This window comes from Cimex lectularius, unplaced genomic scaffold (genome assembly GCF_000648675.2).
Source record: "Cimex lectularius strain Harlan isolate CLEC.00 unplaced genomic scaffold, Clec_2.1 scaffold59, whole genome shotgun sequence".
Classification (NCBI taxonomy): domain Eukaryota; kingdom Metazoa; phylum Arthropoda; class Insecta; order Hemiptera; family Cimicidae; genus Cimex; species Cimex lectularius.
In genome coordinates, this window is record NW_019392794.1 from 2,299,010 (window position 1) to 2,324,453 (window position 25,444).

General features: G+C 33.8%; 1 protein-coding gene and 1 long non-coding RNA gene across 2 annotated transcripts in view; one reads left to right on the forward strand and one right to left on the reverse strand.

Moving 5' to 3' along the window:
• LOC112127270 overlaps positions 1 to 7,213 on the forward strand; it is a 121,251-nt gene extending 114,038 nt beyond the window's left edge. Inside the window, exons 3-4 of the long non-coding RNA XR_002910490.1 lie at positions 6,740 to 6,929; positions 7,031 to 7,213. This is a non-coding gene — a long non-coding RNA (uncharacterized LOC112127270). The remainder of the gene's footprint in view (positions 1 to 6,739; positions 6,930 to 7,030) is intronic.
• The window catches only part of LOC106661666 (nephrin), a 257,075-nt gene that overhangs the window by 93,697 nt on the left and 137,934 nt on the right, over positions 1 to 25,444 (reverse strand). Inside the window, exon 4 of the mRNA XM_024227934.1 lies at positions 22,479 to 22,623. Within this exon, the coding sequence (XP_024083702.1) occupies positions 22,479 to 22,623 (145 nt within the window). The remainder of the gene's footprint in view (positions 1 to 22,478; positions 22,624 to 25,444) is intronic.

Here is a 25,444-nt window from a genome sequence, read left to right on the forward strand (position 1 = left end):
TCCGCTATATTATACTTTAAAGTTACTTGTTGTTTACTAAAGTTGTTTGCATCATTATAAATACTCTTCCATTCAAACAGTCGATAGACTAAACCATCATGATGGATAGGTCGTGAAGGTTTAGTATACGCGCGCCTTATTTTATATTTATAACTTATGTAGTATATTATTAAAATGGTTATGCAGGTTACTGAATTTATAATGTAAATTTAACCCCAAACACAAAATTTGTACTTTCCTGTATGTTGCTATTGCCAAAATCTTCACATGATTACTTCTGAAACGTTTTGAAATCTTTGTAACGGATCTAACTTAGACTTCTAGTCGACAGAGTTAATCGTTGTGTTTTATTTCTAAAACTATTTAATTTGCAAATATCGTTAAAATTTAATACTGCCCTAAAGTCTATAGAAAAAGAAACGGTGGACGCTATAATTGGTAAAACTGGCTTTCTGAATCCTCCACCATAAACAGCGATGTAAGTCAGCGATGCTTATAGGGCCCTGAATTATTTTCTATTGTTTTGAACGATATGCATGTTTGAAGATGTACGAGTTGCTGATAATGCTATTAAACTATTTATTTATGTCGATGTTATTATTTCTTCTATGTGTAAAATCATATTTCAATTAAAAAACATATTAATGTTTTGAAGTGTATTTTGAATAATGGTACTCTGTCAAATAAGGAGAGTCTACAGATCAGAGATCATCGATTTTAATAAAAATGTTTGGTAATACAAGGCCAGAAATTATTAGTAACGTGTCCAAGTTAGTCATGGCTCCAGGGATAGAGAAAACAAAGATTTTAAGTAATTTACATATTAATTTCATGGTTAAAGGTTTTGTGCTTTTTAACAAGCTGTTATGCATGTTCTGCAAGGGTTTTATTTTGCGGAATTACACAACATGTCAATTGATATATAAAATGTAGAAAAATTAAAAAAAGCTTCTTACAAATAGGCATAAAAAATCGAATTCGATATAACCAACCTTTAACGCCCATAAATAAGCCAATTTTATTTCTACCTGTTATTTGGTGCTACATTTAAAAATTCATAACAGCTCTCAATTTTATCCAAATTGAACATGTCTACGATCGTTTGAATATTATAGTTGTCCACTTTTAGATTATAACAATAAGGTTTATATTTTATGCATTTATAAGTGAGAAAAATAAAAAAAGAGATGAAATAAAAACCACTCAAATATTTTATCTGATAGGACAGGAAAAGAACGAAGGGTCTACGATAAACGTATATTCCATAAAGAACACTAGTGACAAGTACGACAGAATGAACGCACAATGTGAACTACTGAAAAGTTACAAAATAAACAAGCACATGTATACAGATATACTACGCGGGCGCATATCGCTCATGACGTCTTATGTTATCTGTATAGTTGATTGTTTGAATCTAACACTTCCCCTCGATATGTGTTTAAAGTTCCAAGCACTTGGCATACTTTGGCCCCGTAAGTACATCCTCTGTAGGAAGATGTCCAATCTTCAGGAGCCCCACCGTAAGGCGTCTCGCACGAAGTGATGTCTGATGTCTATATGCTTCCTTCGTCCGTGAAATACAGTATTATCTGTCAGTTTAATTGCACCAGTACTGTCGCAATACATCATGATATCTGTTAAATCATGGAAGTTCAGTTCCGTCAAAAAGCCTTGTAGAAACAGTGCTTCCTTGCCGCTTCCGCATTGTATTCTGCCTCTGTCGATGATAGAGTTTTGATTCCCTGAATATAGGACTACCGTGTCGAATGCATATCCTGTGTACGATTTTCTATCGTCAACGCCGTTTCCCCAACCTGCATCCATAAAAGCATTGAAGGGGCTCATTCCATGGCAATATTCCAGACCCATTTCCATCGTTCCCTTCAATTACCGTAGTACACGTTTAGCAGCGTTCCACTGGGTTCTATCGTAACAACGGTCGAATTGTTCCAAAACTAATATCTGGTCTAGTTGAAACAGACAAATAAGTCAGCTCCTAATTATCTAATTCACAATAAGGTAGTAGCTGTTTTTCTTCAGAAGGTTCCTCAGCCGGTTTTGAATCCATTTATTGACGTTTGAATCCATTGGAGTTTTTACAGGCTTACAGTACAACATTTGAAAACCATTTCGAATTTCCATAATACACTTTTCGGTTGCATATATGTTTTGTTTCCTCTTTTGCTAAATTCGATTCCTAGACAGTAACCTATTTCTCTAAGAATTTTAATTTGAAACTCATTGTTTAGATCCTTCTCCAATTGGTCATAGTTTTATTGTTCCGTGAGGCAATGATGATGTCATCGACGAAAATTGTAATCAATATCAATTTGTCATCCTTCTCCATATGATAGATTTGGTGGGTGTAGCGCCTAATCGCTTCAAAACACTTCCTAATTTTAGATACCAACTCCTGTCGGATTGGCCTAAACCATATAAAGATTTCTTTAGTAGACAAAATTTATTTCCATTCCGCAATTTTTCTAACATTTTTGTACCTTTGCTAGTCACACAATATAGTCCTTGTTCTTCAATAACGTTCTAGGCCCATAACCTGATAGGACAAGAAAAAAACGAAGGGTCTACGATAAACGTATATTCCACAAACTATTACAATAGTGACAACTATTAAGAGAACGAACGCACAATGTCGACTACTGGAAGATTACAAAGTAGACCTGCACGATTAAATTAACTATTAGATTAGATAAACTACGCACGTGCATATAGCTCATGTTACTAGTAGGTCTTATGTTATTAGCATAACTGATTGTTTGAATCTAACGTTATCTCCTTTATTTACCGAAGCCATGCTTTTGCCCTCACGTGTAGGGTAGTGTTCTAAACGGCTGTAATGTTTTCTTTTGAGCGGGAGAGTTAGAAAACATAGTCATTTTTGTGCTAGATTTGCTGGAGAATTTTCATTTCGTCCATGTCCGGCGTTCCACTTAAAAGGAACATTTCGTCGTTCAGGCTATATAAATGTTAAATAAATAAATGTAAAGATATTATGCTATTATGCGTGACAAAAATAAAAATGATATAAACATAAAACCCTAAAATTCAGAATTCTAATAAAAAAAAAAAAAATTAAAATGTGATTTTTGCATACATTTGGCCTTCCAAATTAAGAATTTTAAGAGGATAAATTAAAGCTTGGATGGCAATAGGATAAATTAGTTTACGAGTGAATGTTTGGAGTCAGAGCTTTATAGCACTCAGAAGAGATATAGCTAAACTAAGATAGAAGGTTTGGGATGTTAGGACGTGAAATGACCTTAGCCGTTAAAATGCCCTTAAAAATTAATAATAATAATAATAATAACAAAAAACCCTCAAACAGTTTAGTTTTTATCACCGGTCTTTTTCTTTTTACTTACAGAAGTCTGTTCGCCGTACTTGTGCTTTATAATATTTTAAATTCCTGTAGTTAGAAGTGGGCCGAAATTTTATTTTTGATTTCCCTTAATATTTCAATTACAGACTTCGTTTCTTACTAAAATACATATTTTGACTTGCTTTCCTACCTAGCTCAGCCACAAAAAAATTATGTATTGCATTTCAATAGATCGTCATATTGGTTTCCGAGCTGACGGAGAAAACCATGCCACTTCAGTTGTTTAGGTTTAACCTCTATAAAAAAATAAAGAAAGTAAATAATTCTTTCAATTAATTATTCGTTTTATTTAAGGTCTTGGTTGAAATGAAATAGTTAGTGTTACGTGCGGGATTCGAACTCACGTCCTTCACCTCAATAAGCCTTTGCTCTCACCTCTTGACCTATCATGACAGAAACCAAAACCTTACATAAAAATTATTTATTGAAAGAAGTAATTTTATCAATGTGACCACTAAACATAATGAAAGGAAATATTTTTAATTCACGAATAAACAGTCTATAATTTAAGAGGTCTGTCTTGGCTATTGAAAATGATGGGCGAAGTACTCTAAACTAACAACACTTAAGGTTCCTACTCACAGTAAGTTCGTACATAAGTTCACTTACTGTGAGTAGGAACCCTCTTTTTAAAAAAGGATTGAACTCCACACCCACTCCATCATTCATAACTTGATCATTTTGTAACTTGAGTACAAGAAAGTTTGGTTCATTTTTTGGCTATGTGTCTTGAATTAGCACAATTCATAACATAGTAGTAGAAAGTTTAAATCTTGTAAACTCTGCTCGCTCTTAGCGGTAAAGATATTATTCAGTGATTGAATTCAATTAACAGTTTTTAAATTAATTTTTAATTTATTTTATATTATTATTTATGTTCTTAAGTATTCCTTTTGGACTATATATGTTTTACAACAGGCATTGCGTTATTTATGAAGATTACAACCAGGTCATGAATCAACGTTCCGAAGAGATAGGAAATAAGAGGAATAAATCTAAGGTAGTTCCAGAGGGACAACGTATTCGGGAGAAATAATTGTCAGACGTTAACACACATCAACCTCCGGGAGGGATTCGAGTGCTGTGTTGCCTCGTAGATGCGCTACATCACCGCCGCAGAAACGGGTATAGCCTTTTATTGAAAAACGTGATTTGCAAGTTGAAGAGATAAAAGCCGCCGGGGCGCATCTGATAAATTAGTCGGACGCATCCCGCCGCGGATTGATTCCAGAATTAATCGAGGTGAAAGCTTTATTGGAAGACATAAACAGAATTCCTTTCCTGGGGTATCACCGTGGAGTAACAGAGGTTTTTGGTCCGAAAAGAAAGCAGGGGGTGAAAACAAATTGTCCACCCTTAAATTTTTAACCGTCTGAACAGGTAGTCTTCGTCTAAGACAAACTGTGCCAACTTGTTTTCTTCACTTAAGTACAAGTTTCGACGAGGTAGATTATACAAATTAAAAAAAAAAATTACGGCAGATCGTGTTGTCATAGATTTCAGAGAAAGGGCGACTATTACCTACCCTGCCCTTCGAGATGGGCTCTAAGGGTGTCTGGCCTTAAGTCTTTCAAGCTTAACTTTCCGACGACAATGCCTCTTTCAAATTCCAGAATCTCCTCAATTAACGACAAGTCTGAGCTACTGTATTAGTCAATTTACGTCCTCTCTAATAATATTTTGTCTTTTTTAATCAAATAAATAAAACTCGAGGAAATTTCTTTTATCAAAACTTGTTCGCAATTATGTGTTTTTTCCCGAAATAAACATTACCCTGGGTGTAAGTTTCTTTAGCCAATTCAATCCGGTTTATAAGGTAAAACAATGAATAGGGCTCTTGGATTTCAAATTAGGCAAATCCACCATGATGGCTGGCAGATAAGGGTACTTTATTCCTTAATTAAAATCACTTTATTAGATCTATTTTACCCAAGTTGTAACCGGTACACAACTATTCCCAAGTAAGAACAAACGAATATAAATTGATGGAAAACGTTTTTCTCTTTTAATTTACACCCTAATTCCTAATATTGGCAAATCATTCGTCAAAATAAAAAACCCACAAACACCCAGATTAGCAACAGTTCACATCATTCAAAATACTCAACCAGTTGAAAAGAAAAATCAAAAATCGATCACAAAAACCGACCGTAACAATAAAAAGCCTGGCTTGTTCAATTAACAACAGACAAACGAAAATAACGAATATTTTAGAATCCATCCTTGTACGATCTTATCAAATAGATTTGAGTTGACTAAAATCACACCGATTCATCACTGAACATATTTAATAGACGAACACAACAACTAGACAGGATTTTAAAACTTTCCATTTAATTTGCCTCATTATTATGAACGAATTATCTCTAATTATTCGGAACGTTTCCCAAAAATCAGATCACTCTCTCTGCAGCTTTTGACCAGCATTTGACTTTTATTTTTTTGTACGCTGTCCAACCTCCAATACAATTTGTCAATTTTTTCCATTTTTGTTTTTACTTCACTATTTTAGCTATTTGGAATGTCTGGGTCGAAAAACCTTAACTTGGAAAGCTTCCCTTCTTGAAAAGATCGGTTTGAAACAGCTTACAAGTACTTTAAATTTTTTCTCTACGAGAAGGTAATTTCCTTTCCTTTCCCCTATCGTTTTCTATAAAATATTCTTTTCTTGTTCTTCGCATTTTACGTAGTAAGTTTCATTTCACGTCTTTTTCTCCCTTAAGTAGTTTTTTATTTGTTTTTTCTTTCTTTATTATTAATTAATTATTCAGAAATCATGAGATGCGGTCTGGTGTGATGTAGGTTTCCAAAAAACATTTTCTTTATCGTTCCACGTTTCGATCTTTATTGAGATCATCTTCAGGGCCTGGGATTTAGAAACATTGTTTACATTTAACAAATCCATTTAGGATGTGGAAAAGTGAATTTATACAATGCAAAATATATTTTTTATATTCAATCAAAGTATTTCTACTCACTCAAAGTGTTTGTCTTCTGTGTAATTGTGCCATTCTTGCGTGTCGTGTTGAGAGTGCCAGTGAGATANACAATTACACAGAAGACAAACACTTTGAGTGAGTAGAAATACTTTGATTGAATATAAAAAATATATTTTGCATTGTATAAATTCACTTTTCCACATCATAAATGTATTTGTTAAATATAAACAATGTTTGTAAATCCCAGGCCCTGAAGATGATCTCAATAAAGATCGAAACGTTGGCAAGATAAAGAAAATGTTTTTCTGAAACCGACATCACACCAGACCGCATCTCACGATTTCTGAATAATTATCGATTAACGGTCACTAAACACCACACATCTCTTTATTATGTGCAGACATTAGGGACGGAGATTACCAGACCGTCGACCTTTAAGTCGAAGTTGCGGGTTCTCGGGATTAGAATGTCGGCTTAAGCAGAATGGTTAAGAGAGCTTCGTATGGAACTTTGGGCAGCGGGATCAGATAATTTTTTGACAAAAAGAATGTTGAAGTCGTAGTGAATAGTGAGGTTACTGGAGCAGTAAGGTAATTTTTTAAGTACTTTGTCTGATTAGAAATATTGGATGATCTGGATATTGAATGCTTGAGGAGACTCAAGAGATATTTTTTTGATTTCATCTGTATAGATTGTAACTGATAATATTGGGACATACGGGAAAGTCTGCTGTAAAAATGGTGTACAGGATGGGATCAAGAACGCTCCCTTGTGGAACGCCGGCTTGTATTGGTCTAATATCTGAGTTCATTGCTGCACCTCACTCAGAAGCTGAAAAGGATAAGATAATAAGAACTGGGTATAAAACGTTTAAGTTTACATTGAACCATATGTTTTACAAAAAAACTTTAGTTATAATTTTATTAAATATATTTATTTGTTCCTTTATAAGTACTTTAATAAAGAATTTTAACACGAATTTCTTTTTACATATAAAAACGTTGAAGATTCTATGGTGACCGCAACTTTTCAAACAGTGGAAAACCAAGACCGCACACCCTGAAACGCCAGCTCGTTTGGGAAAATTTAAACAAAAAGTTGAGAAACCCGCCCAAACCGAGACTCTTCGATTTCCCCCCGGTGCTTAATTGACAAAATAACAGCCAGCTCACGTGTATCCGTCATTACGGTTTTTGCCCGACGTCGTAAGGAGTCGTTCGCCGCAAATGGATGCCGCATCCGCGCCGGGTCGACATCATCATCCATTTAATGACGGCGGATCCAACCGGGCTTGCCGGGTTACTCACGTTCAGGCGGAACATAAATTTCAACCGATTATACATTAAAAGCCGGTTCCAGTTTGACTCCGTTGTTCTACTTATTTCAGACGTGTCATACTTTAAAAACTTCATCATGGAATTGCCCATTAATGCTGTTCTTTATATCTTTTTCACATGTTTTTTACAGTATAATTTTGTGAAGCCACCCATAAAATGTACATGGTTAAATGGCAAAGAGGAATGTTTGGAGAATTTCTGTTATGTTTACAAAAATATGTAGATGCTTATTAGAAAATCAAATTACAATATATACACAGTTTGGTGTACAAGAGATACATAATTTAATATTCCGACAGAATTCAAAGCATTTTTGATTTGAAATCTACAAACTGCGTATTATTATATATTTTACAAGACTCATCTTATTCCATAATAAAAATTTGTCGAGTCTTTTCAAAAATTGCTTCAAAAATCAATAATTGCTTTATAGTACTACCTTATACTACCTAAATTAAAATTAAGAAGTTTTGGACTGCAAAGCAACAAATTGCATTTTTATTATTAAATACATTATATTTCGTGGTCCGAATGATCAAATAACTTCTTTCAATTAATTAATCTTTATGTAAGGTATTGGTGGAAATGAAGAAGTCAGGGTCACGAGCGGGATTCGAACCCACGACCGGTGTCGGTGTATTCGGCTAAATACGCCGCTGCTCTACCACTTGAGCTATCTTGACTTCTGAAGTCACTTTAGCTAGTCACTAACTTTTTCATTTCAACCAATATCTTACATAAGGATTAATTAATTGAAATAAATTATTATTATTTTGTTCGTTAAAAATTCTTGAGAAATAGATGAACACATTTTGACATAAAATAGTGGTAAGTTTGATAATAACAATGTCCATGTCATGTTAAATGAACGTTACGTTTTCAACATCCCAGCTCTTGCTCTCTCGTCCATTTGTTTTGACGTGGTGTTAGAAGAGTTGTTTTGTTATAATCCTTTAAATGTTGTTTCTATTATATGGTAACCATATCGGCATACGTCTTATAATTACAGGACTCAGCGAGGGAATACCTTGATAAATAGATAAATTGACAGAAAGATAAATAGCGTGAGCAAAACAAGGCAGGGTGAAAAAGAAACAGTAAAAGAGAGAAAGAGAGCTAAAGAGAGTGATAAAGAAAAAATGGAAGTACAATGGGAAAAGACAATGTCGGGAGAGAGTAAGAGAAAAATACAGACATGACATAGAGTAAGATACAGAAAGAAAAATAGTGAGAGAGAAAAAAAGAGAGAGAAAGAGAGAGAGAGAGAGAGTGGGTGAGTGTGAGATATATATATAGATAAATAGATAGATAGATAGATAAATAGATAGATAGATAAATGGAGAGAGAGAGAGAGAGAGAGAGAGAGAGAGAGAGTGAGAGGGGGGAAGAGGAATTTTCTAATCGATTATAAATACACATGAATGTTTCACTAATATATTTTTTTTATGGCCTGTACGTAAATTAATTTACACCTTTATCAAATGTTACAAATAAATCAAAACAACGGAATTACATCGCCTCCATATTGTCAATCACAGAAATAGTATTTCATATTGTCATTACAAAGATACAAAAATAAAGACAATTATAATAATACTTAATTTATTTATACTTATCATAAAAACATTTACATATTTTACTCAATAAAAAGTTACTAACAACGAACGATATTAACGGTATTAGATTCAATATATAATAATTATGAACAAAAAAAGAATGAGATGTTAAGAAAAAATATTGACAGCAAAAAGAAAAGAGAGAGCCAGAGAGAAACACAGGGAGAGAGAGAAAGAGAGACGAGAGAGTGACAGAGAGAAAGAGAGAGAGGGAGAGAGAGAGTGTAGGAATTTTGTTGTTACTTTTTTGTTATATTTTATTTCTCACCTAACAATAATGATATTAGAATTACTGAAAATTTGTTGTATATTCATCTGTCCTTTAAAGCTGTCTTCGAAGAAGCAGAATAAATTTACAGAAGAGTTTTTCATTTTTAAATGGAAAAACACAACCGACATAGAATCAATTAGGAGAAGTTTTTTGCTTACAAGAATTTACAAATGAATTTATTTGATTATATGCATTCAAAGAAAGTTCGAACAAAAGAGTTAGCTTTGTATAGCTATTCAGCTTACGATGCTAGTTAAGTTGTGCAAGTGTCTCAAGTCTTAATTTAAAACTTTAACAAACGTCCCTAATCGTAGAACAATTATTAGTTCCAGTTCTTTGTACAATTTCAACAACCTTATCGTTACAATGACTTGAGTATATTTCTAAGACAGTTGAAGTAAGATATTTCAAACATAAAACATACTCGAACGTTTTATGATAATCATATCTTCGGAGAAGAGAAGTATGAAAACATATTGAGTACGCACACAATTCGAGAGGGAAGAAAAAGACGTAGACGCAGATAGATCCCCAGACGAGAATGTTTCCGAAAGGAACTCATGCTAAAAATAAATGTGTCACCAGGTTTACTTTCCTCCAGTACGGGGCCCGGGTAAGTCCTGCCCTGCTCTATGGATTACGTTTGTAAACACGCCGAGGTTCAACAGTATCAATATTTCCTTCTCTTTATCACCGTCGTGCAGTTACCTATTTCGGCTTTATCGGCGAGCCTAACGCCTCCTCTTGACATTTTTCGGGATGAAAAAGGAGGAATGAAACGCCTCTTTTCAATATATTTGCGCCCCCTTTATATAACATCTCTCCCACTACCGATCACGTCGTCTGTTTTCTATACTGTTTACATTGTTTAACCAATAATTTACGTTAATTTTTTATTCATTTAAACTCCACAGAGGTATAAGAGAGATGTGCAAGACTATGTTCAAGCTTTAAGATAAAGGTAAATATATTATCTTGATAAATTAAAAATATAATACTTTAACTTAACCAATGGGATTTGGAGAGGAAGGTTTTTCCATTGAAGTTTTTTTTTTTACGAGGTTTCGCAACAGAAGTTATATCAACGCTCGAGGTGCCGGTATTTTTGAAAAAAATCCCATTTGTAAGTATGTCGGGGTCGTATGCAGGGCCGCTGGATTCGAACCCGGGACCTTTACCTTACAGTGATGAGCGCCATGTCAACGCCTAAACCGATGTCCCATTTCCATTGAAGTTATGTTTGTAATTATGTATCAGTCTTCTCATAAATAGAAACAACCTTTTTGTTTACTTTTCAAGTTACATTTATAATACGTAAATAAATATCAAGACTTCTCGTCGCATTTTAATTATCAATTAATTGTAAAAATATTATTTTCTAAAGGTTTCTTGTTGAATGGGATATTAAAAAAAAATCAATATTTCGAATATTTACCCGCCTATGGATTTAATAAAAATTCAGACCCTCAAAAATACCTAATGGATTCAACGTTAATTTATTCTGACCTCCAAAAGTTCAATTTGTATATATAAAAATAATTTTTATTTACCGCGGTCTTTTCCTGAACAAAAAATTACGATCAATGGCATTTATTTACATTTTTTAACGTCAATTGTTAACAATTCCGTTATTACATTCGCAGGTTGTATTACATCCTGGCTGTTATATATTTCCAGACGTATAAAATAATTTTATTGGTATTAAAAAAGTCTATTTAATTTCGCGCGAATCGCATCTCGCAATCGGAAGTTTATAAAAGTGTTTGAAGGTAAAGAATAGGTTTAAAAATAAAACAATTTCATCTTGTTTTTAACTTTATCATATGTATCATTTAAGGCAGACTTTTTAAGGATATTTGGCATGGTAACAAACTTTTGGGATGATGTGGCGAGAGAGATGCTGGTGGGTTTGAGGTTTGGTAATGGGTTTTCTGGTTGATAATTTACATTGGACTGGGAAGTCAAATTGCTCTAAGGACTAAGTTGGATATGGTAAATTGTAGTTTTTATTGAAAGTTACAGGAGGATGTTTCTGATGATAAGGTCAAAACTGGGAGATTTGTGTAATGACAAATCATGTATTTGATGTCTGGTGGAGTTGTGTGAAGGAGAGGAAAGTCCTAAAAGTCCTGTTGGATGAATATATCCTTTATCGTAGGTAATAAAAATACTAAGACAAATGAACTAAATTTTGTTTTTATTTGTACAATAGTATTTATTTTTATATACTACAATCAAAATTGTTGATATGTACAAATGTGAAATAAAATATGGCACTAGAAAATAAAAATTAATCTGGCACTATGATGTCCCCCAGTAATAGTGTGGACTACGTCTAGCTACCCAACAGGTCGCGAGGTCACTGCCACCTTAATCTCCTGGGGGGGGGATATAAGCGATAGCTAAGTTTAAACCTAAGGGAGTGGGGTATAGGGAAAGGAATGTTATGAAATCTTTCATTAAAAAAAAAAAAAATATATATCATTGTGGATTGTGTGATTGGATACGTAGAAGAGAGCGCTTGCTATTTTTTTTCGAGGATTCTGGATTGGGAAATCTGGATGCGATGATAACAGGAATGTTTAGTTGAATTTAGCTGAACCCCATACTTTGGTGACGAATGTCCAAATGGAGTTTATTATACCTTGTATATCAGTCGTTTTTATCGTTTGTCTAAAAGTGAGTGTGTTTTGCAAAGTCTAGTCGGTTCCTGCTTTTTTGGATGTTGATTCCAAGTTAGCTTTTTGTCGATTTATAGCCCGAGGTAGAAGATGTGGTTAACTTTAGGAAGGGATATTTGATGTAGGTATAGTGGTGGATTTGATAAAAATTTATTTTAATCTGTCACTTTTTCAGCCGTGTTGGATAAGTGGCCTGTAGGGAACGATGTCAAAGGACCGGATTTTATTGGAGGATAGGGTAGCATCTTCTACAAAAGTGCTAATGAATGAGTCGGGAAATCAGCAGTATACGTGGAATAAAGGATGTGACCAAGGATACTAGCCTGTTCGAACCAGTCTTAACCGACTTTAGTAAGAAAAAAGATGAGGAAGCAAGAGAAAGGATGCTCTTGAACTACAGCGAACCCGGATGCCATGCTCTATCATAGGTTTAAGCCACATCAAGGAAAGGACTCGAGGAGTACTGTTTCATATAAGGTATATTAAAATTGTAAATAATCACTAATAATTACTGATCAGGCTTCAAAATGTAATTACTTATTAAAAAAGATTGCGTGAGAACAATTAGAAAATATTTAATTGCTTTTTCAAGCTTTCAAGGAAATTATCCTTTCAATCAAGGCTACTGAAATGTCATTTACTAATTTAAAATGCAGAAATCATATAGCAATTGGACCAACGAGACCAGTTAATTGTATTAAAATATGAAATCATTGCTATGACAATAATATTTTTAATTTATCTGTGAATCGATCTTCATATTTGGTTTATCTTTAAAATTCGAAATTGTTGTTTGTATGTAATTACATTGTGTAAAACTAAAATTACTTTCCGAAGTGTAAAATATGGGTTCTCTTTCGCACATATTATGATTTCTAACATAAACAATACAAGTTTTGTGAGTTTCAATTTGAAATCAATAACAAATAAAACTCGATTTACGAGTACTTCCAGTTTTTCAGTAATTCTTGTGGTTTATAAAATTATTATTTGTTATTGGTGGTTATTAAACATTGCGTCGTTAAGTGGAAAACAATAGAAATCACGTCAATCTTTTGTGTTACGCTTTCAATAAAATATTTAAACCTTCATTTACGTTTCCTGCACGTGCAATAATCGTAATTAGGGTCATTTTGAAATATGAAATATTGGACAGTTTATTCACTCTCAGGCGCATTAGGCATATGAATTTTTTGTGTCAATGTAGATATATTTAATGTGAATGCCAATCAACATCAATTATTGGCGATAAATTGGCCGGGTCATGGACCTCGTCCCTCACTGCCTGTGGAAAACCCGTTGGCTTTACGGCTTGTCGGCTCAATAAAAACCTCTGGGGTGGTGCTCTCACAAGGCAAACGCCGAAATTGCAAAAGTCGGAGGTGATTACCGTTTAAATATTTTACGTTCCGTCATATAAATGTAAACGGGCTTTGTGTGTTTAAAGCCGATATCGGCAGCCTATAAAACCAATTAATTACTTTCCAACTTGTTTTATTGAAAGAACGATTAAATTGACGCTGTAAATATAAATCCTAACACCGAAGGTTTTTCCACAATTAAAACTTTAAAAAAAATTAATTCACGTTTTTTTTCCTTTTAAACCTAAAGCCTGTAAACACGAGCGATTTAATAAACTATTTACATCGAGTTTAAGATTAATCAATCAATAACAAAAAATTCATTGTTACTTGACAATCAATTTTTCTGTAAATTAATTAAACTGCATTTTTGTATTTCTAAAATGACCAATTAAAAAAAAACTTGAAGTAAAAATTGCGTGTTTAAACAAATAAAAAAAGAAAGGGCGCACACTCGCCTTCGTCGTCTTACTAAGCCTGATTTTAACGGCGCTAGTTATACAGTCACGCAAGACTGAACAGTCATGAAGGTCCGATCGTTTGACCATGTAAACGTCCAGTTTTTTGTTTATTATTTTTCCCTTTATTTATTTATCAACAGTTGTATAACTATTATACAAAAGCAGATTGTATGTCTTTTGTGTAAATAAAGCGTTATTTGACGTTAGAGTTGAAGCTAACCAACAGCAGAAACCCTGGATTTCCATTTTTTTATGACTGCATACCACCTTTTTTAAAAAGCATAGTTTTTTCACTTATAAGGGGAAGCTACGAACGTGGGATGGTTACCTAGTCGAAACGTATTAGATACTTGTACGGGCGTTCGGCTAATAGGCCAAAAAAATCATTTCAAGCTGCTTTTGAAATGAGATTACTTTTACAAATAAATAAAAATTTGTAAAATAATATTTTTGCTAATTTATCATTTTTTAAAATGTGGTTTTCGATCGGTGTTAAGCATGTGTGTCAAGGTTATTAGACATTTTAAAAAACTCTATTTTGTTGTTTATTTAAAACTATACCTATGCAATTTTTTCGTTATATTGAACGACATACTTACCTTAATGTAAACCAAATTAAACGAGATCAAAAATTTATGTTTTTTAATAATAAATATATAATAAATAAAAAATACATACTTTGAAATAATTAACAAAATACGACTGTTATGTTTTTTACTTTTAGTTTATATATCAATAGACTTTATAAAATCTAGGATAAGAAATTTAAATATAGGTTTGTATTAAGTGAATTTAGATTTACAAAATGTTACAAAAACGAAATGTCGCTTCCAGTTAAGTAGGGTAAAAAAATAACTTTTTGAAAAAATTCGGATTCGTTTTAATCACGCTTTGAAGTAAGGGAAACTTTTTATAAAATACAAATTTTAAAAAAATCTAATTGAATCAAAATTTAAAACGTGGTTAAGAAAATTAAATATGGGATCATACTAAGCCATGTTAGGTATACAACATATTACAAAAACTAATGACACTTGAAAAAAAAGAAACAACTCGGCTTAGATTTAAACACTCTTTAAAACAAGGGCAACCTAACATTTTGAATAATTTAACGAATTTAAAAAAATAATATTTTCTGTCTTTATTGTGCATCTGTTTGAAGGTTATTATATATCAGTTGATTTTTATTTTTACGTGTAATAAAAAAATAATATGAGGAATTGAATTATACGAGATGAAATATATAGTTTGAAAAACTAGGAGGCGATTCGAGTAACATAGGACAAACAACTTTAAAAAAAATTAGGATTAGTTTTAAGCACCCAGTAAAATCAATAGATCCGAAGACGTTCTTGGCTGGATTAGCTGGGATAAAACTTTTTTGTCTCTAATGTCCACTTAAAAATTCACGTCTCTTCTGGATTATATCTAAATTCAACTTTTTACAACCGCCTGTTAGCAGAATTTTTTTTTCTTTCAAGCTATGGCAACAATGTTTGGATTTATGCCATTATAATTGTGATTAGTAATAATAAAATCAATAAAAACTCTTTAAACTCAACTTTGAGCTCAAGCGCATCGAAGAGACCAACCGAGCTTGATTTGACCAGGTTGACTGATAGACCAGAATGGTTGGTAAACAAAAAACAATGTATGGTGGATAAAATCACCTCTTCTTGATGCATAGAAATATCTACCTTGTCCATTGTCTTTATGGAGTGGTATAGGGTTTTTTCATATCATTCGCAAAAGATTTCTTCTTTCTTCAACTATTTATTCCGAAAAATAAAACTGAAATTGTTATACACCATATACTTTATGTGTTTTGGTATAAAAAAAATTATGAGTAACACAGTCGAGTAACTGGTACTTTTTCCGTTAGAATTCCGAGTTATGCGAGTAAGTTATTAGGTCGATAAGACTTGAACAAAGCTAGTGCTAGCCGAAAAAGACGTGGAGGCCTTTGCGCCAAATTATAATGTAAGAGAGACGTTAGACGGTACTGTTCCGTCGGAGAAGGGGATAAAGTTCATGTGTTATTTATAGATAAAATATGGGTTATGGGAGGCCAACGTGAATACAGATATGTCATCATAAGTCGAGGAACCGCTTTGTCCGCTCCTTGCAAGGGGTAGGGAGATCCTACATATTTTACAAGCCCTCGTGTCGGTTTAATACAGACCCTTCCTTCGAGGAAGGCTGGAGAAGTAAAAAATATGTACGAGTTTGGACCAGGACGCGAGGATATTTTTAGTGTGGGCGCAACGGCTCGCAAGAGGAATATCGTGTTTTCTTTTTTTTTTTCAACTAGCATAACAAGGTTATATTCGGCTTTCGTTTAAACATAAACGTCTGTTTCTCTTATAAACCATACGAAACAATACCTTCATGATTATTTAAAATTCCTTTGTTCTAGAATCATAATAAGAAAAAATAATCATATGCCTAAGGCGATATTCCAGTATTTATTTTAATTAATTTATTTTATTAAAGTTCCTACTTTTACAACATGAACTTTAGCCGAAAACAATTTTTTTCACGAATTTTTCTTTTGGCCTTTTTATCTTTTCCTCCTTATTTTTCATTACGGATAATTTTTATTGTAACCTTTCTGATTTTATTGTTAATCATTTCAAAATAATAAAGCAAACTTTTTTAAAATTATTTATTTACACCAGTGTAAATTGGCCTGTGACGCTTCAATGGTCCAGGAGGATTATCTGAAAGGATATGGGATGAAAGGTTTTGGATAATTACTTGTGAAACTTCATATATGGGGTGAATGGTAAGATTGAACATATAGAAAAGAGGATTGATGATGGTCAGAAGGATTTCGGGTAATAAGTTGGAAATTGGAATGTTACGTTGAACCACAAAATTCGATGCCGTATAAAGTCAGTTTTGATTATTTGTACAGCAGGGTTTTAAGGAGTTTGAAGCGCCTGTTGAGCCTTGCCTTTTGAGTATCGTCTATACATGGAATAGGTTACATGAAAGTTGTTTGTCAATCTCAAGCCCAAGGCAGTGGACGACATTACCTGGTGGAAGGGGAATACTATTTTACTAGATGGCAGTAATGGTTATTCATTGAAAGTCGATGTGATATTTTCACATTTTTGACATTTTCACCTTTTGAACCACAAGGGATATGACATAGGTTTACAGGTTGATGTTGAAATGTCAAAATCTTTATGAGAGAAAAGGATAGCGGTATAATCCGCATAGGTTGAAGGGATAGATTCAAGAAGGGTAGGAGAATAGGTCTTAAGACACTTCCTTCAGGTACACCTTTATCTATGCTCTACCTTGAGAGAGATTCTTCTTTTATTCTTTTCTTTCTTCCAAAACGACATTATAAGTTTTGAGACGTTAACTATTCTTTAGAAGATAGATAACAATAATGCTCAAATCACCATATTGATGGCAAATATAGGCTTATATCTGATCATTTATGGACTTTACTGTGTCAAATCGTGCTTGTATTGATTTGATAATCAACTTGTATTTTTTAAATTCACTAGTTTCGTGGTCCGCTTGACCAATTAATATATTACAACTAATTAAGGTTTTTAGTTGAGATAAAAAAGGCAATGGCACGAGCGGGATTCGAACCCACGATCTTCGGCTTGATACGCCGCTGCTCTACCACTCGAGCTATCGTGACCTCGATCCACTCGGACACCAACTTCCCATCTCAACCACACCTTTCGAATTTTCCCTCCTTTTTGCCATTTTTCAAATGTCGTGTAATCAATTTGATTCTCGGCGACAAATGAAATGGCCACGGAGAACTTTAATGAAGTATACTTCATTTTTAAACGTATTAAATTCACTAGTTTCGTGGTCCGCTTGACCAATTAATATATTGAGAATCGAGAATCAAATTGATTACACGACATTTGAAAAATGGCAAAAAGGAGGAAAAATTCGAAAGGTGTGGTTGAGATGGGAAGTTGGTGTCCGAGTGGATCGAGGTCACGATAGCTCGAGTGGTAGAGCAGCGGCGTATCAAGACGAAGATCGTGGGTTCAAATCCCGCTCGTACCATTGGCTTTTTTATCTCAACTAAAAACCTTAATTAATTGTATTTTTTAATGCATCTAGACCGATTGAATCGTTGTCAACAACGTACATCTTCGCTGTAATTTATGCAGTAACCATTGTTAGAATTATGTTTTGAATCACTATAGGTCTGAATAATAATGTTTCACCCTTGTAATAACTATCATGCAACTGTATGGCAGAACCGAACGCGATTTGGCACGCGTCTGGGGTGATTCGAGACGATGGGTTGCTGATGGCTCTGCCTACCTAGACTCTCTCCGGGTGGTTGCTGTTGTCCGTGACATGTTCACCGGCGAACATCTCGTTATGTTCTTGTTGGAGAGATACCATGAACTGGAGTGTCTCGGCAAAACGGTACTTATTCTTTGGTTACCCGGACACATTGGTCAGGAGAGGAACGAAAAGGCAGGACATTCCAAACCCCGGACTTTAATACTGTAATAGGCCCTCTTACTCTAAAAATGCTTTAAAAAATTTGATTAGAAAAAGCGGCAGGGTCGTTGGGCCGGATCGGTTCGTAGAAAAACGGCCATCCGCTCCCGATTAAGGAGAGGCCAGACGAGGTTGACACACGGACATTTACCTTTGGTGCCCATGTATGCGTATGGGATGTTGAGAAAGGTTGCTCGATGTGCCCAATCTAATTAAAAGGTGTAATTCCTTATTTCCATGAAGAGAGCGCGTATGAGATCAGATATGAGAATCATTCTTGACCACGGCAGCGAGTATCTTGGGTCCCTGTTTCTATTCAGGCAACAGGGTTGTTTTATTGTATATATATTAATGATAATTTTATGTGTTAAGAGTGAATGTATTTATTGGTGTGAACTGCAGGTGAGAAGGAGAATGACGGCAGATTGAGTACCCTTGACTAATCTTAAAAGAATGGCTTGCAAATAAGAAAGAATATATGACTTTATGCGTGAGTGATTTAGGGTTAGGAAGAGATTGCGTTGCTGCTGAAATGACATACCTGTTGATATTACCGGGAGCTCAATCTCGGTGGTTGGAAGGATAACACGAAGGCCTGACTCCGAGACTGCCAACATCCGGGGTGGCTGACTTACGAGGCCCGCCGGCAATTCATTGTAAAGTATAAAAGCTGGAATTGCCGATAGACTGCATGAAGTATTGGGCTTATAAACACGGCAGAGAGTATCTGCGTTCCCTGTATTCCGTCATTGTCATTTTTACAACATACTAAGCATCATTTTACAGGAGAATAAAGAACATCACTAATTGGGTTTCACCAAGCTTTCGGCGAATGTTCCGCCATCTTCAGGGCCTAATTTATTAAAAACAAAATTTACATGAACAGAGTTACATAACACATCTTATATAAATACATTACAAAATTCAATTACGTTTTTTACCCCGTTGTTAGGAAAATTAAATTTATTGCACATGTTTGTTGTTTTTTTGAAGTGAAGGTGAAAATGAATCTATATACTAAAAACAAAAACAGTTTTGCTTAAAGTCTAGTGACACTCATCGGTCCATCCTTTGGTTTCATTTTTTCATAAGTTAACACTCATCTCAGATACATGTATATCTTTATCACAGATACGTTATATATATACAACTTTTCACTGCTTTTTAACTTAAAATTATGATTTAACTAGCTACAACTATGTACAAGGATTCGAAGAAAATTGAGATACATATCGGACGGTTATAACACGGTAAGGGACCCACGTATAAATTTAAAAATAACCTTAGATGTTTGCATTCAAACCTAGAGGCGAAGAAGCCAATAAACTCACAGTCGAGTGTGATTTACAAGGTGTCATGTGCGGGTTGCCATGTCCAATATGTTGGGCAAACAAAACACAAAGTCGAAATAAGAATGAACCAACATAGACTGAACTGTATAAATAGAAAGAAAACCACGTGATTGGCAACACATGCGACGGAAAGTGATCGTTTCTTCAGGTTGGACTCCCATGGGATCCTGGGCAGAGAGTTGGACATGGAGAGACGACTACTTTTCGAAAAAGTCTTTGTTCATGGAAAACACTTGTAATTTACAAATGGATCGACTGGGCTCCATCATGGCATATTCGGGAATCCTGCAACTGTTCGAAATAAAGCGCAAAGTGACGTTGGTGAGTCTAATCACACCGGGATTGTAACAGGGATGGGTCCCTTACCGTGTTATAACCGTCAGATATGTGTCTCAATTTTCTTCGAATCCTTGTACATAGTTGTATCTAGTTAAATTATAAATTTAAGTTAAAAAACAGTTGAAAAGTTGTAAATATATAACGTATCTGTGATAAAGAAATACATGTACCTGAGATTGAGTGTTAATTTATGAAAAAATGAAACCAAAGGATGGGCCGATGAGTGTCACTAGACATTAAGCAAGACTGTTTTTGTTTTTAGTATATAGATTCATTTTCACCTTCACTTCAAAAAAATAACAAACATGTGCAATAAATTTAATTTTCCTAACAACTGGGTTAAGTAGGTAATTGTATTTTGTAATGTATTTATATAAGATGTGCTATGTAACTCTGTTCATGTAAATTTTGTTTTTTAATAAATTCGGCCCTGAAGATGGCGGAACATTCGCCGAAAGCTTGGTGATACCCAATTAGTGATGTCCTTTATTCACCTGTAAAATGACCTCAAGAAGATCCAATACAACATCAGTTTAAACTATGTAGGTCGATCAACGTCAACTAGAATAATGAGAATCTTTGATCTACCGACCCTCAATTAGGTTAGTTATGTAATAGGTGTGTTAGTTATGTAAATCAATTGTCAATAATCAATAACTATTATCTAATATACGTAGACGTTTTTATTATAGTTTTCAATGTGGTTTTTATACAAACAATTCGAAATTTTTATACTTATACTAGATATACAAATAAACAATAAAAACTTTGGCTAACTGTTAATTTATAAGAAAGTACTTCTTAATTTGTAAGTACCTACCTGTACCTACGAAATAGAATTACATGGCACACAAAATTCCATTTAATCAATTTATCCAACGAATAAGCAAACCTACAAAATTTCACCGAGTCAATCCATCGTTTACAAACGATAGTGGCCAAGAGAATTCGATTTGGAGATATTGGAGTTGATTAAGAACGCGATAATTTCAATTTATAATATAAAATTACGTCGAAGAACTACACACTCATCGCATAACTCGGACTTATAAGTATCAGTTACTCTGGGTTTCTCATATTTTTTTAAACCTAGCACACACGAAATATTTTGTTCTTTTCAAAAGGTCTTTTTGACTTTTTTGGTTTGCGTCTACAAAACAACTCAATTATTATTAAAAAGTAACAAATATTCAACGGTGACGGGCAAAAACTCAGATATTCGTAAATGGAGCCTTTTTCTAATTCGGTTTTATAAAAAGCTCTCAGGAATTGTTTAAATTATTATGCAAAACTTCAATATAGATTTTTTATTTCATGTTTTCTCTGATTTGTTCTTTGATGTGCTGATTTTGATTTGTTCCATTTACAACCGTAACTAATGCTTATTCTTGCTTATCGTGCGTCAAATTTTCATGTAAAGACCCTTGGAACTCACTTCCGCTCTGAAACGACTACCCAGGAGGCTAATTGATTCGGAATCATTAGGGCGATTATGGATAGTAGGATAATGGACCGGCCGAGGTACAACGAAGGCTCCATTAAGGCTGACATCAAGATGCCAGAAGCCACTTCGGCACAATATGAATTTGATGGAGTGCTAAACCGACAGCAAAGCCTTGTTAATGCATTGTATTTACTAATACACCTGGGGTATTCTGTGTTTAACACGTAATATATTTTAAACACTGTAAGTAATGCAGTCAGCAACAGTTTGCCGTTTAGCGTGTATATCACGCAAATCACTATGGGATGTTTTAAATTCTAATTTTCTTTATAAACATGATCTCATGGGTTGAAGAAATCGCCTGGGTGGGGGATTTCGTCTGACCTCTTGGGGCCCCACCCTCTCATTCTGAGGCAACAGGTGTGGATTGTTTTCCTAATTGTCGGCTAATCTTTGTATTTCTTTGATTTTAATTAGGTTTTTCAAGTTCCTTGGCAATTGACGCGAATCCGGATGAATAAAGATCAGCCATAACCATCATTAAGGTAATTAATAATCAACTAATGGAACGATAATGAAGTAAAATCAAAGACATTACAAATCTCATTAAAATGCCTATATCTTATTATTGTTTGGTCATCGAATCATTAAATAATGTTAAACAATACAGGAATATTCGACACAAGTAAACCCAATTTTCAAAATACATTTATATAGGAAAAGATGAAACTTAGAGAGACTGTGAAAAACTCATGTTTTTTTATAGTAAGAAGTACTTACAGTGAATCTGTAGTGTCCAGTAATCATAGAGGACTTCGCTGGAAATGGCCGGATTTTCAGCCCTGCAAGAAAGGTTTTTGCCATCATCGTCTTTGCTAGCAACGAACGATAGGGTGCTAGTCGTCGTATTCCCATCGCTGGAAGTCTGAAATCATAAAAGCATTATGACTAACATGTCCCAAAAATATCTTGGCATTTATATGATAATTAAAATTGATTGACGTTAAAACGCAATAATGTAATAATCGAAGACCTATTTTGATTCAATTATCGTTAAATGACTTTAATTTTCAGGATATTCCATTAAGAAAATAATTAACAAATTTTAACACTTTTAAAGTTTTCATTCATCATGATACTCGACTACCTGAAATTAGGAAGCAGTTGTGACACTTGTCGAGGATTCAAGGATGCATAGGGGAAGACAAAGGAATGATCATTAATCATAAAAGAGCTTGCGCATCACTCTCAAAGAAGATTGTTCATGTTTCAGCAAAATTAAATCAGAAGTATAAAACAGAATGTTTTTGATTTCAATTTTTTTTAGTGTTACATAAAGAACTGTTGAATAATACCAAGAATAAATAATTTTGGATTTATTTTATTTATCTTAATCTTCAGTTTATCTTTATTTATTGCACTTTAGCCAGTTAGGTGCTTATCAATAGGCATTATTATACAATATTGAACTAACTAATTAATGTATACTCAAGCAGACACGCTTACATTGAAAAGGGAACAAGGATTGAGGAATTGAGAATTTTGTAAGTCCGGGGAAGGAAAGCATCAAGCAAATGTAGCCACATCAGCATTTTTACCGAGTTAAACTAGGTGACATGGCTAAATCTATCTCTAACGAACCAAAAAATATTTTACTTTAAAAACAACGATCTACATAATTAATTAAGGTTTTGGTTGAGATTAAAAAAGTCAATATCACAAGCGGGATTCGAACCCACGACCTTCGGCTAAATACGCCGCTGCTCTAACTTCTTGAGCTATCGTGACTTCAAGAAGTCCTTAGGGCTTTGATCCCGCTTGTGATACTGACTTTTTATCTCAGCCAAAACCTTAATTAATTGAAAAGAATTAATTCGGTCAAGCGGACCACGAAACCTAATAAAAGTGATCTACATAATAATTAAAAAAACATGGTAAAATAAAAATAAAATCAAAAGAAGAAGAACCTTGAGGTTTTCTATATTTTACAGATTGAACTGTACGGGAATGAACAGAAATGGGTGTGGAAATGAACAACATATTGCACTGACCTCCGCTATCACCCACTTTTAAACCAAATTACTAGTCATAAAACATGTACACAAGAGATGATAATAAAAAATCTCAAGTGTGCAACTATATAATAATATCAGATAGACAGTCAAGTCTGAAGGCTCTCTACAGGTCAAAACTGGTCTGAAACGGCTTAAATACTATAAATAAACTGGGCTCGACCAAATAGCCCAACGGTAAGATGGGTTCCAATTCACAACGAAATTTTCAGGTAACGAGGCAGAAGATAAAACTAATAACAAGCCAATAAATTTTTTGGGTTCGAGATGAAATTGAAATCAATTAATAGATATAGTGTTTAAACCTTGTAACTTTTCCTACCACATTATTTGTTATTGTTTGCAACATTTTAAAAATTAATTAATCGAATTTTCATTTATGGCAAAGTAGGAAAGTTATCAGAATGAAGTACCCCTTCTGAAGGATTTAAGGACGAAGAACCTATTGGTATCCTGTGCTTACGTTGCATTTTACACCACACATTTTCGAAATGTCTCAGGTAGACAGGAACATTTTGGATCTATCATTTATTTTTCTTAGTTCTAGTACTGATCTTTTTATTTGACTTCAAAATTCTTACCAGGTAAGAAGAAAGTAATAATATCTAGATCTTGTTTTGATGGCATTCTTCTTAATTTAGAGTACTTCTTTAGCAGAACAAATTAGTTTTTCTTTGAGTGATTTTTATATTACATCCGACTTTAGACAATAATCTAATAGTTTTTGTAGGTCGAACTGCAATTACATTTATTTCAAATTTTATCTTCTTATAGTTCTGTGAATATAGAAGCCAGCAGATGTATTTGATTTTGTTCTAGTTAAAAAAAAAATAATATGCGTTTTAATGAATTTTGTGATAACATTGCGTCGTTTCCCTAAATCCTTTGAAAATTGAAATGGGCATTTTTCTAAATGATTATTCGGAAATCGTGAGATGCGGTCTGGTGTGATGTAGGTTTCAGAAAAACATTTTCTTTATCGTGCCAACGTTTCGATCTTTATTGAGATCATCTTCAGGGCCTGGGATTTACAAACATGGTTTACATTTAACGAATACATGTACTCACTCAAAGTGTTTGTAAAGTGAGTAGAAATTCTTGGATTGAATATAAAAAATATTTTTGGGTTGCATAAATTCCCTTTTTTCCACATCCTGCATGTATTTGTTAAATTAAACAATGTTTGTAAATCCCATGCCATGAATATGATCTTAATAAAGAAAGAAACGTTGTCATGATAAAAAAAATGTTTTTCTGAAACCTACATCACACCAGACCGCATCTCATGATTTCCGAATAATCATCGACTAACTCACTAATCATCACACATTTTTCTAAATATTGTATAAAGAAGGCTAATTTTTGGGACCTTTTGTTATGGCATCCGACTCCTATTGCCACGCTAGCGGTCCTGGATTCAAATCCTGCATAGCCTATGAATTTTTTAATTATGAACAGTGCGGTAAAGTATTGTAAAGTAGTGTTTGATTTCTCTCACACACCCAACTGATAGTTATAAGTAAACAAGTTTTTAAATTTCTTGCGCTATTTCTTTGGGAGCTACCAGCTTCGTATTTTTGTATTCTGAAGTGATAGTTACTAAAAAATTATATTATTTTGTGCTGTCATGTACCGTCCTATTTTTTAATGGAGAACTTTAATATGACAGTTTAT